The following is a 13459-nucleotide window of genomic DNA, read 5'->3' as shown; positions in this document are numbered from 1 at the left end:
AACTGTTGTCGTCCTTTGCTTATATACAATCTATGATGAAATAACAAAAACCAAAAATCTGTCATTTTCTTTAAAAAAAAAAAAAAGTTCTAAGCTTTAATTCGTCAGACGAGCGTCACAATAAAGTGCTTCTTTACCCCTTTTGACTTTTTTCTATCGTCTGCCGGGGCCATACGCCGGTGGAGCGCCCTCTACAGGCGCGGTGCTGGGAACGGAGAGCAGCTGACCGCCGTGGATCCGTTCATTGACGCGCAGCTGGCAGCCGTCCTTCAGCATGCGCAACGCGATCCTGGCGATGTTTCGCGAGTCGTCCAGACCGCAGTGCGGTCGGCCCTCGTACTCCAGGCCGAGCTTCTCCAGCATCAGGCTGAGTTTGGTCTGTGCACGGGGAACCTGGAGGAGCAGAGGAAGCGCTGAGGCATTGTGGGAAGTCTGATAACAGACAGAGTTCAAACCCTGGAGTTTAAACTTCTCTAATGCTCCCCTGGAGACCTCTAACCCACAGCAACACTGTAATGGTCTAAGCAGGTAAATAAAAAGTAAAAACCTTGTAGAAGTTTCCGTAGGATTTCCTGATGTTAATCCACTTCTTAGCAAACTGAGGATATCTGATGTGACTGAGACGACACTGGATGTTCAGGAACTTGCTCATATCCCAGGACCTGGAGTCCAACAACAGCACAAGACAGAGGACGTCAACAGTCCGACCACATCATCACGGACGTCGGCTTCAAACACTGGGTGAATCATCACGTACCCGTCAGTCAACATGGCGTATTTGTATTTTGTTCCCAGCTCTCGTTCCCGCAGCCACGCAGCGGCTCGTTTAAAGACTTCCGGAAACGGTTCAGCTTCATCCACCTTTTCCTACTCAAAAAAAAAAATTAAATAATGCACGAACTCACATTAACATGACAGACTGTGATCAGCTGACCTGTGTTATTCCTGTCAACTTCACACAAAAGTCTGAAAGTTTTGGGTTTAACTCTGGTTTGACGTGTTCCTGGAAAGAGTCCACCTATAAATAAAAATAAATAAGTGATGAATAAAGCAGCCACAGTTAAAAACCAAATAAAAACCAAATTTGTCATTAAACGCATCTGAGAGTGGACTCACTATTTCTAACGTGTGAGTGTTGATCAGGACCATGGGGAACTCTATGATTTCATGGAGGAAATCTGGAGGATTATCTTCTTCACACGTGGCTTCGAAGTCCACCACGCAGATGTAGTCGTAGTAAGTGTCAGTGGCTCCGCCGTCAGCTGCAGACTGCATCAGCTTCTGCTTCTTATAGTGACTCTTCAGCCTCTTCTTCATCACATCCTTCACTCCTCTGGCAACACACAGGCGGGGAGCGGGGGATTCAAGAATTTGACACGGCCTAACATTTAATCAAACCCTGACGAGAAACTCACCTCGTGTCCAGTTTCAGCTCCGCTAACTTGAGCCTCAGTTCCTCTTTGGTCATACGGTTTATGTGTCCGTTGGCCAAAGAGATCTCTTTGTAAACAGGGTGACTGAAGTCAGTGTTGGACTGAGACGGAGACACAGGAGGAACCGATTCTTCTGCAGGAGAAATCCTGTCGCACGGCTTAGCCTGAAGTTGAATTAGTTCAGTGAGAGTTTAGAAAAGGTTTCGGCCACAACCACAACAACAGTCAGTCTTTTTTCACTGTTCATCAGATCATTGACAGATTGCAAGACTGATAAAGGAATCATATTCATATTTCATCGTGTCAAAGTACAATGTAGTAAAAAGTCTAATAACAACTCGTTCAAGACAAATGTATTTCAATGTGTTTAATAAACAACATTGTTTGTAACCTAGGAACCTTCAAATACTCCAAGAGTAACAAAGTGTATGAAAACTGTCACTTTCGGAAATATCTCTTCAAATTCACTTGGTCAACTGCAATATTACAAAAATCGACTATTATTACCACCTGGTTGCATTCGAGATTATTCTGAACAAAATTACATATTTAGAAAATTAGATATATATGTAACTATAAATACATTATCAAAAAAAGTATCCGTAGGCAGAATAAGTAAAACATATTATTATCTGTCTTGTAAGTCGCTTTGGATAAATGCGTCTGCTAGACACATTTTACAGTGTAAAACGTTCTGCTACTAATTATTCATATTAAAATCATTTATAGTGAACAAAAAAGCTAATTTAAAGTTGCAAACGTGAACGTATTAACATTTTATTTCACCGTGTACGTATGTTAACCGTCTTATTAAACAGTAAAGTCCTACCTTTTCTCCTTCAGCGGTGTCAGACATCTTTACATTCGAGTCTTTGCTGTTGATGTTCTCCTTGTGTTCGTCCATTTATAGCCGGGAATCAGAATAATACCGCTGCTTATGCTTTGCTAACATGAGTTAGCACAGAAAAAAATAATGTCCAAGTACCAATTCTGGGTATTCCTTTTTAAAAGCTGTTACATACAATAAACTCAGAAATAAGTCCAACTTATTAGAGGTATCAATGACACGAAAATAACTTAATTATGAACTATTTTCAATTTCATGTGTCGTTCCTCTACTGGAATAGTTCAAAGGAAGACCGTTAGGGAAACTTCCGCTTTGCGGGTTAACAAGGCTGCTCACTCTCGCCCTCATTCTGTTCGGATGTTGTACTGCACAAGTCGTGCATTGAAACTTGTACAAAATCTAAAATACATTATAGTAGAGAAGAGTATAGAGTATGGTATAGAAGAAAAACAAATATTTCAAGTAAAAAAAGGCGATTCAAAGTTTGTGATGTACAGTTATTTTACTCAGCACGTGACATGAGCCCGTGACCGTTCCGTTCCGTTCATGAGTGCTTTAAGTGGTAACTACGGTTGTAGTTGTAGATGTAGACATTATGGTTACCTGGACGATATTGTGGTCATCTGCCACGAGAGCAGAGACGGTTGTAGTTAAACTTAAACTTAAAAAAAGGCTTCGAATCCACCAACTACCAGGTTACCACTGATGCATCGTCCTCAAGCACTGCTCCCCCCTGGACCCATAGAAATCACCCCAAACATTAATGGGCAACTGCTGTGTGCCGACATTAAAGGTTTGGTGAAAAATGTATTTTGTAATACAGTGTAATGTAGTGTACCCACTAGTTACGGGTAAAGCATTCACTTTGCCCTATTGTTTTTTAGTTCATATGCAATGTTTACATCTGACCACTAGATGTCACCCACTAGTTACGTGTAAAGCATTCACTTTGCCCTATTGTTTTTTAGTTCATATGCAATGTTTACATCTGACCACTAGATGTCAGTGCGTGTTTACTTACTATAATTGTATGAAACGGGTTTTTAAAAAAAATCTAATATAAGGAATTTATAGCATAAAAATACGCGGGAATCTGGGTTTTCATGTTTAACAGTGGAAGGGCAGTTGGTGATCTTGTCTTGTAATTTCACCCCTGGTCATTTTGTATTGAGTTCTAGTGTCATGTCTGTTTTCTCCAGGTTCTCCGGCCTCCCGTTACAGCCTGAAAACACGCAAATTGCATATTGGGTTGATTATAAACTGATCACAGGTGTGAATGTGAGTGTGAATAAGAGTGTGAATAGTTGTCAGTCTGAAATGAACTAAGTAGAAGATGAGTTGGGTGGGTTTCACAGATATACTAACAGTGGGTCACATGACCTCGTGTTACTTTCATTAAAACGGTGGTGTGTTGCAGCCACAGTGATGCCATCTTTACTGTGGACCGGATGTGAAGTCATGAGAACAAAGCCTTAGTTTTCTTCCAGCTACCTCGGCTAACTAGCCCTCTGGCTACATTTATCTATTTGTTTATTTATTGAATCCTGTTCCGTCCCTGCTGAGTGGTTCTTACTCCACACTGAGCTGCTCACACAGCAGCGGGACATTAATCACCCGACTGAATGAAAACTCATTCACATGCATGAATTCCAGACGCCACTCACAGAGTGGTTTGATCTTGACAACACCTCCGCCACTTCTGACTCACAAGCTGGTTAACACACCAGGCGGAGAAAGTGAGGAAACTATAATCATGTAAGAGGAGTAAGAGGAGAGGAGTTTTCTTAGAAAAACAATTTATTTTGTTTATCTTAAGAAAAAAAAAATCAATTACTGGAGACTAAAAGACAAAGACACAGACGTGGCATCTGCACAGAAACGGCAACAGTTGGACAAATTGGATCAAAAACATGATTTTAAAAGATATTTTTGAAGGTAATGTTTGTTTTTTTTAAATCTATATATTTGGCTTTTTGTTTTTTTTTAAAGACACATGATCAAAATATCAAAGTATAAATGAGCTGCATCTAGAGAAAGGCATCAGTCTCAGGTCTGACTGGTCGTCGTCATCATCATCATCATCACCACCATTATCAGTGGCATCATAATTATCATCACACCCATCATTATTACATCATCATCATCGCAGTCGTAATTATGATCACCAGTACCATTAACATCATCATTACCATCATCTTCATCATTGCAGTCATAATAATTATCACCATTATCATTAACATCAATGTCCTCATCATCATCAACATCATCATCATCATCACAGTGATCCAAGGTCATGGAGCTACATAGTCACGTCCCTCAGTCCTCTTCTGCGTTCATGTCACAAAGGAAAATGGAAAAACAAAAATGGATTTCCATCGAACACATGAACTCACATGAAACATTCTCAGAAAACTGGAAAACTTTAGTAGTTCTCTCAAATTTTAAACACAAAAAAGTATTCAGTTCCTGGGGTTAGTGAGGAAAACATGTCTGCTCAGCGACCGTTTCTCCCACTGGACACTGAACGCAGCACAGCAGCAGCTAAGGTCTTTAAAGGATGAGCATTTGTTCAGTTAAACATCTTCAATTAAATCATAATATATTTTTAAAAAATCAATTTAAATAAGAAGATAAAAACATCAGCACTAGATCAGAGTCTCTTCTTCCTGGTAAATTATTTTCAATTTTGCTCCAGAAAAGTTGAGAGTAAAAAGTTGAGAGCTAATCGTGCACATCCAGGCTAACGCTGCAGTCTTTGGAGCTGGAAAAAGAAAGCGTTTTTCTTTGAAATGTCCTATTTGAGGAAACAAATTTAAAATGTTTGAAGTTTAGCCACAAAGACGTCACAGAGACAGAAACACAGACACACACAGAATAAACCAACCTCTGGTGTCTCAGCAGGCTGGAGGACAAGGACACATACCAACTGTAAAACATGATATGCACAAACACACACACACACACACACACACCAACAAACTCTGACTTGTTTATATTCAGGCCTCGGCATCAGTGGCCCACAATCCTCCGGTGAAGCTGAGTTCACACTTGCGAAGGTTTTAAAAATGCCAGGAACCATGAGCGAATCAAAAGGTTGGACCATCTGGAGAGTGGGCGTGAACAAAACTTTGGATCGGGGTCCACAGATGTAACGGACCTCAACACCCTCAACCGTGTGTGTTGATTAAACACTTTACAGAGTTTGGGGAACCAGTTGTCTGGGTCAATTTAGTACTAACCAACGGCTATGTCTATTCTAGCAAGCAAGGCTGTGATTGGTTGAGAATGAGAATTTAGGCCAGTTCCTGACAGGAAGTCAATCAATTATTATAGTCATTAGATTATTAATAAAATAACCTGCTCTCTGTGGTCGACCCATAATTACAGGAAGATTCACAGCTTATGTCAGTTGTGTCTGGGGTGCGCCACCTAGTGGGTCAATTGAAAAGCTGTATAATGCACACTGTGAGAACATGAATGCTGTTCGCCATCTCTTCTGTTATTAGGACAATTTGTATTAACGTATGAGGAGGAAAACTGAAAAGTCCAACGAGCCTGATCTAGACCGCGGGCCATAGTTTGCCCATGTTTGCGAGTTTTAAGGTTCATCTTCCCAAACCTTAAAGAACCTGGTCTGCAGTTATTTGCCACAAACGTTGTCAGTGCTCCAGTCTGTTGACCGTCAACTGGAACGTTGAGTCTAGTCAGTCTTCAGAGCTGGTGGTGGTGCGTGAACTCCACCTAATCCAGACAAGCAACCCAAATAAATAAACTGACCTCTGATCAGTTCCCAGCTTATTTTCCTGTGTTTTCACGTTGTGTTTGTTCTGTAGTAACTCGTTACGGCAGCTCTGCGCCACATTAGCATCTTCAGCGTTGTTTGTACGAATCGGCTACATTTGAACTGCGCTCACTGGTTTCTGTCGTCCGTGGACTCGTAGGATTTCTCTGGTCTCCACCGGTCCCTGGTGTCAGTGGGGCAGGAGCAGTCGCTCCAGAGCGCACTGCAGGTGCTCCCAGTTCTTCCACAGCAGCGCTAACACGGACACGCCCACGCAAGTGAGCGCCAGGTGGAGGCGACTGCGTAGCAACGGCGCCGCGAATTTCGCGGCGGTGGACACGCACACCAGGATGACGGTGACGATGGCCAGCATGATGTTGATGCACTTCCCCAGCAGCACTTTGGCGTCCGTGTTCTCCAGCTGCACCGTCTGCTGCTGCTGCTGCTGCTGCAGCTCCAGCAACGACACACGGGTCTGACACGACTCCAGGACTTCCTGTTCGCACAGACACAAGGGTTAAAATGTGGAAACTGTGAAAGCAGTGATGGAGATGGAAACGAGCTGAAGCCTTGGTCTCAGACGTGTCACCTGTATGTCTCTGGCCCGCTCGTACGCCTGGTACGCCACCTTCTCCTCGATGCTGGCCAGCTCTTGTTTCAGGTTGCTGGTCTCGTGCTGGTGCAGCTCCGTCAGGTCATTCAACTGGTCCTCCAACCGCTCATACCTGCAGTGGCCAAAAGAGTGTCTTTAAACCCTCTATTACCAATGGATATTGATAAGACTTGGTGGATTTTCAAAATAAAACATATTTTAGACTTTATCCTTTATTGTATTGTCTGACAGACATTATTTTGAAATACTGCTGGATTATCTCTAAATCGCTGCGGCCCGGTACCAAATGGGACTGGTACCTCTCCGGGAACCGGGGGTTGGGGACCCCGGGCGTAAGACACACCACATCTCTGGTAGAAATTTCTACCAGAGAACCGTCCACGTGTGAAAGCAGATGTGGTCGTTTCACTACACCTGCACCAGAGCTGCTGAGAATATCTGCCCTCGGTGACTTAGCAACAGTCCATGGATGTGTGTGGACACTCTGTCACCTCTTTATAGTCAACAAAGCTTCAGAGTCATAGGCTCCATAAATGTCTAAGAAGGTCTTTAAAGAGCCACAGATGACGTGAGAACTAAACAGGAGCCTCACTGTAGAACTGTTTAGTAGAACCAATAAAGGAGCAGATAAAACAGAAGCAGTTAGGAGTCCAGTCAGTACAGAACCTCTGGTTTAGGAGACAGATAAGAACCCTCTGGTCACCACACAGTAGAGAGGGATGGATGGATGGATGGACGGATGGGTGGATGGATGGAAGGATGGATGGATGGACGGATGGATGGGTGGACGGGTGGATGGATGGATGGATGGAAGGATGGATGGATGGACGGATGGATGGACGGACGGATGGATAGATGGATGGATGGATGGATGGACGGATGGGTGGATGGATGGAAGGATGGATGGATGGACGGATGGATGGGTGGATGGATGGATGGATGGGGGGGTGGATGGATGGATGGATGGATGGATGGGGGGATGGATGGATGGGGGGATGGATGGATGGATGGATGGGTGAATGGATGATGGATGGATGGATGGATAGATCGGTATGTCTGTTTTTTTAATTAAATAATATCTTTAAGATATTATTCAAAAACTACACGTATGTCTGTTTTTTTAAACGTAAATAACATCTTTAAGATATTATTCAAAAACTACATTTTCCAGCTTCGTCTTTGGACATTTTTACAGATTTTCCTGCTATTTTTTGGCTAAATGTGGATAATACGTGACATACATTTCGTAACCTTTTGCTAATCTTTAGCTCTGGCTATTTGCTTTCACTGACTTTGCTCTTAGCCTTCAGCCTTAAATGACCCCCAGGAAGTGTCGGTCCATCAGTTTCTATGTGAAATGTTGTTTGGATACAGTATATTATTTCCACTTTTGTTCTTGTCCGCCGACCTACGCCTGCAGAGTGTGACCTATTGATTACTGTATCTGACTCTGACTGAGGTGAAGGTTCTGCTGAAGTGTTCTCTAAGGACTACGGCTGCTCTCTTCTTGGTTCCTCTCACCTGTACCGTTCCTCCTGCAGCACCTGAGTGAAGCAGCCGTAGTCTCGTTTGAACTGCACGTTCATGGCCTGCATGTCCTCGGCCAGTTGTCCCTGAGCCTCCCTGACCTCCCGCACCATGTCCATCAGCTCTGTTAGACGCCCGCTGGACTCAGACCGAGCAGCACCTCCAGACCCCGCTGCCGAGCCCCCAGCTGGGTTTCCGTTAGAGTCCGCAGAAGCCGACGTTCCGGTGGAGCACTCGTCGTCGCTGTGGTACTTGCTGGACTTGCTCACGGTGGTGGCGCTGCCGCTCAGACCCCTCGCCCCGCCTTCCACCTGAAGTCCTGAGCCCGCTTCCATGGAGCTCTTCATGTGTGCAATGTTGTCAGCGCTGCCGAACTTGTTCCTGATGAGGTTGGCGAACTCCCGCGGCTTGTTGAAGAAGAACGGCGGCGAGAGCGACACCCCGGGTCCGATCGTCTTCACCTTATCCAGGGTAGGGTGACGCCCTGTGGCACTGACGTCCCGCAGGCTGCCCTCTTTGCTCTGAGTGCCAGAGTCTTTACTGCCGCTGCCGTCCTTGTGGCCGTGCTTGCCGTTGGTCTCGCCATCCTTCATACGGCGGTGATACTGCTCCAGTTTCCTTTGGAGGCGAGCGATGGTCTGCGCCGACTTCTGGTTCTTCTTCTCGAAGACCTGGCGGATACGTGACGCCTGCTGCTTGTCGGCATTGTTCACCAACTTCAGGTACTCGGCCAGATACTGCTCCCGCGCCGACTGCTCCACCTTGATCTGCTCTGTGACCTAAAGAGAACAAAAAGAAGGTGAAATCAAGACGAGGACTGGAACCTCACAGAAGGTCATACAGAGTTTAACCCTGAAGAAGACCTCGTCTGACCTTTAGGATCTTCTGCTGCAAGGTGTCGATACCCAGGGCTCCTTTGGTGAAATCCAGCCCGATCCCATCACTGCTGACGTTGTCCACTACGTCCAAGTTGGACTCCGAGCCCCCGCGACGGATGGGCACGGGGATGCTGAGGACATCACAGGTGCTGCGTTCCGCCTACACAAACACAAACAAAAGACATCATTGGACGCCCCCTGATTGACAAAACTGTCTCCATCCAACATGGACAGAGCTTTATATCATTTATGTCAGAACGTTTCTCCAAGACCGAGAAGTCAAATTTAAGCGAAGACACAAAAACTTAACAAATGTCTGGTCTCCTTTAAGGTGGACCTAATGTTTACCTTCACCTGAATGTTTTTTGCTACAATCGCTTGTGAACGACAGACTGAATGTTTCTGCACTCACTGGGAACAGCAGTTGTTCTGAGTACTTTGAAGAGGCTGTTGAAAACGTTAAGCTTCCACTGAGAGATAATTAAACCACTCTCCAGGCAGATTAGACGGTGAAGTATTAAAGCCTTAAAAAAACCAGCTAACAAACACATTAGACTCTCTGTTTGCTCAAGGGCCTTGTGGGTAAAATTCAAACACAGCAGTGTTTTGCCTTTTGGATTCCAAATAACGTGTAGAAAGTTAGAAGTTAACACAAAGCTAACGTCAGCAGAGGAGTACGAGGCCTCCTAAGGATATTAGTATGTGGTCAACGTAGTTCCTCACAGACACAGAGAGACAATTAAGGATGTCCCAGAGGCAGGGACATCTTACATTAAATCCAAAGCAGGCGGGGGACAAACAAAGAAGACAGGGCCACAGGAGAGGTCTGTTTGTTTTGTCAGTAGATTATTAAATATTACATAGTAATTAAGTAATAATTACTTGGGAATCTTGATGTATCCTTAATAAATAAAAATAAATAATCCACAGCTACCCTAATATTTGTCTTTCCATTTCATAAATATACTTTTTTTCATTAATTACTTGGGAATGTTGATTCATCCTAAAGTCATAAAAATAAATAATCCACAGCTACCCTTTGATCAATCAGATTATTTTTTGGATAAACAGTCGTAAACTTCCAGACAGAGAGAAGTTCATGTTGCATTGCTCTAGTAATGATATTTAAGCATATGTGAATATTAAAATGACCAAAGATATTTAAAATGCACCGCAGGAGTCTGACACTTGGCTTTTCAGAAATCTTCTGGAACAATGGTTGATGGAAAATGTAATCAGAGTAAATGATGGGGAGGTAATGTGATGACAGGATCTGATAAAATCTTAATCAGCTGCAGCCTGGGTTATTAAAAATCGATAAATGATTAATGCTTGACCACACTGTGAGCCACAGGCGGTTATCACCGCGCAGGACATCAGAGACATGTGATTTTTGGACTCAATATTGAGTCCAACAGACTTGTTGTCACAATTAAAGCAACACTGTTGAATTCAAATTTTAGTTTGTTAATGACTCTTTATGTCCAGCAGGGGACCCCCTGTTGTTTTGCTCTGTTAACGTCTCGCACCAAAGACCACTGTCATTTATTTAACCCACAACCCCGGTCACAAAGACCATTTAGATTAGCATCTAGATAAGTCTGGAAGAAGGATTTCATTCCTCAGACGGTCATAAAAATGAATGAAGGGCTACGGTGGCGCTCTTAAAAATGAAACATAGACTTCATTTGTGTACTTTAGAGGTAAACTAATAAGAGGCATAACACACGCTGCACATTCTTATGTAATACAGACAGTACAACAAGCCCAACGTTTGACAAATCTAAAATAACTTCAGTAGAAAATTACTATAAAGATGGAGGAACTTAATTAAAAATTCCAAACATGGACTCCTGTTGAAGATGGTTGTCAGCTATAGATACTTTTTTAAAGCCACAGAGAAATGTATTTATGGGTGCAGTACCGCTGCTGACCAGCAGAGGCTGGCTCGAAAAGCATAGAAAAGCAGTTCTAAGAAGCAAAATATTTCAGGTTTAATGAAGAAGAATAATTGATTATTATTATTACTATTATTATAGACACACTTCCAACTAAATTCAATCAAATTCTAAGACTATAGCCTGAGTAAAATCGGACTCCTTTGCCTCAGTACCATAGTTTGAAAGTAACATTGAAAACTCATCCAGTTGAGTGAATGTCGGTCGTTCTGACGTTGTGCCTGTGTGTTGGTGTGGTATTTGCCTGAGCTTTTGTATGCAAATTCTCAGAAGTCTGTGGTCTGTACAGAGGAGGAACCACAGAGAATGGAAAGCTAAGCTCATCCAGCAGCTCCTGCTAAATCTGAATGATTTGAGCACCTGAGCTGTGAATCTCACGAGTGGGAAATAAAATCTGCCTGGCACAAACACATGGGAAATCAGTCCAAGAAAGTCTGTGAGTCACAACTGCCTTTCACATCCTGGGATCAGCCTTCCACCACCAGGAGCCGGGTTGTGGAACATCTCAGACATGGATTAGATGCTGACAAACCCAGAGCTAATTGAGGTCATTTTAATAAAAGCCAGTGTCGAGAGGTGGAACCCGGTTATTTGTCAAAAAACAATCAGAAGCTGTCAGACGCTGAGAAACGAGCAAATCGATTTACGTGACAGATCCATCAAGGCAGAGACATTTACTGAAATAAAAAAAAACCCAGCACAGCATGAAGAACAACAAATTTTCAAGTAGCAAATCCAGAGAGCCAGTGAAAAGCTGAGTGCTAGATATTTGGTTTGTGTCAGGACTTGTTCAAAAGTCCCAGGTCAGGACACACCGTCCCAACGTCAGCAGTTAGTCTGTTTCTGAATGTTTCAGCTTACCGCATGCTAACTCAGCACGTTTCTGAATGTTTGGAGCTCCTTTCAGCTTACCGCATGCTAACTCAGCAGGTGGAACCGACGTCTGTGATTGGATGTTTAGCTTTAGATCAATAAGAAAAGAACTGAGGAAGCAAGTCAACAGGTTAAAGCCAGACGTTAAAGCAAGAACACGCCAGTACACAGACCAACGATCTCCTGAGACTTAAGTACTAGACACCAAAACATCTTTATGTGTCCGCATAACGGATACGATGGATGAAGATGGATGGGTTTCTCTTTAACTTCTAGCTCTGGGACCATCGGATCAGGCGTCAGCAGCAACTAGATTTGGAGTTCAAACTGTTTGTGTTCAGCTGTTTTTGAAAGAATGAAGAAGCAGAAGCAGCAGAACAGAGGAACTCTGCTGTGTTCAAGGACCGTGGGACACAGAAAATAGAAGTGAAAGAGAGGATTTACCTTCACGCTACATTTGTGCATGAAACAGTCTCACTTTTCTGATTTTAGCAAAATGCTATAAGACCGGGTTGTCAAACATATGGCCCCCGGGCCAAAACTGGTCCGCCAGAGGGGTTCAATCCGGGCCACTTGATGAATTTTGAAAGAAACAAAATGCACAACAAACAACAAACATCACAAACACTTCATGTTCGTGATGTTTTGTCACGAACATTTCAATAAATATGATTTTTTTTAATATACTTGTACTTATTTGCAGGAAAACAAAGGTCAACAACATGGACTTATTGTTACCCCTTGTACATTATACACTACGTTGGGGTATCGATCTAATCACTGTAGTGGTACGGCTCCTTTGAGCTTGATTTTAACAATCTATTGTCACTACTACACACTGTAAAATTATGTTTATATATAAATATTTTTCATATTAATTGCTCATGATCTACCAGCACTTCCTTTGAGAGCTACTTAATGGGCACCGCTGCACTGGAGTATAGAGACGGTCCCTAAACCCTGATGCAGCTACCATAATAAATACAACTACAAGCTCCAGAGAACCACACAATTAAACTGTTGAATTAGGCAAATGTGCTGATGCATGATGCCCAAATGAACAAACTCATTCCTTTTTCCCAGATAATCAATGAGCTAAACAGCGATGAGAGGAGAATTCCTCCGAGCTCCAGCCATGTTGGTAGGATCACGAAAACCCATTTGACTGAACTGAGACTGTGACTCGGGCGTGAACAGTTTTCTCTTTGGTTCAGCTCCAGGTTTCAACATGTTCCACAGAACAGACCGTTCCAACAGCTGTGGACCTTCTCCATGTATGATTTACATATTCAAGCTCCCAAAGGTCCAACCTGTTGAACCCTCTTATCTGCTCCTGGGCGGCTCTGTTCCAACAGCCTTGTGAGCAACACTGATGAATATTCCTGCTAATTTATGACTGAACTTCCTGAGGCTGGCACGGACGGAGAGAGGCAGCGACCGCACACAGAGAAGGACTAATGCATCCAGCAGCCACAGAACACGGTCTGTGGCGGTTGGGGCCGCGCCCGCGCCGCAGGACGCCCGGGCAGAACACGACCCGCCAGGGCAC

At 43.5% G+C, this 13459-nt stretch overlaps 2 protein-coding genes across 3 annotated transcripts in view; both read right to left on the bottom strand.

The window, feature by feature from the left end:
• Positions 1–146: 146 nt before the first annotated feature.
• Positions 147–2614, bottom strand: eri1 (exoribonuclease 1). The gene is made up of 7 exons (XM_008315446.3): positions 2263–2614; positions 1416–1597; positions 1117–1333; positions 935–1018; positions 758–867; positions 548–662; positions 147–393 (listed from the first exon to the last, which is right to left on the bottom strand). The coding sequence occupies exons 1-7, from the start codon at positions 2335–2337 to the stop codon at positions 154–156; spliced, it is 1023 nt and encodes a 340-aa protein (XP_008313668.1). The 5' UTR covers positions 2338–2614; the 3' UTR covers positions 147–153.
• A 2268-nt stretch (positions 2615–4882) lies between these two features.
• The window catches only part of tmcc3 (transmembrane and coiled-coil domain family 3), a 34038-nt gene continuing 25461 nt past the window's right edge, over positions 4883–13459 (bottom strand). The window contains exons 2-5 of one of the 2 annotated variants that reach the window (XM_025057711.1): positions 9075–9239; positions 8196–8980; positions 6651–6786; positions 4883–6557 (exon numbers count right to left, since the gene is read on the bottom strand). In XM_025057711.1, coding sequence (XP_024913479.1) covers positions 6252–6557; positions 6651–6786; positions 8196–8980; positions 9075–9239 — 1392 coding nt within the window. In that variant the 3' untranslated portion in view covers positions 4883–6251. The remainder of the gene's footprint in view (positions 6558–6650; positions 6787–8195; positions 8981–9074; positions 9240–13459) is intronic. The other variant, XM_008315448.3, reaches the window with a different exon arrangement.

The sequence above is a fragment of the Cynoglossus semilaevis genome, chromosome 8 (genome assembly GCF_000523025.1).
Source record: "Cynoglossus semilaevis isolate Cse_v1.0 chromosome 8, Cse_v1.0, whole genome shotgun sequence".
Classification (NCBI taxonomy): domain Eukaryota; kingdom Metazoa; phylum Chordata; class Actinopteri; order Pleuronectiformes; family Cynoglossidae; genus Cynoglossus; species Cynoglossus semilaevis.
This window is presented reverse-complemented; position numbering and strand designations above follow the sequence as displayed.

Excerpts from the sequence above, each read along its gene's own strand:
- eri1 (XM_008315446.3), bottom strand. The coding sequence starts at position 2,337 with ATGGACGAACACAAGGAGAACATCAACAGCAAAGACTCGAATGTAAAG. Across the intron at positions 663-757 it reads TACGCCATGTTGACTGACGG|GTCCTGGGATATGAGCAAGT; the intron begins GTACGTGATGAT and ends GTTGGACTCCAG. Across the intron at positions 394-547 it reads CCTACGGAAACTTCTACAAG|GTTCCCCGTGCACAGACCAA; the intron begins GTTTTTACTTTT and ends CTGCTCCTCCAG.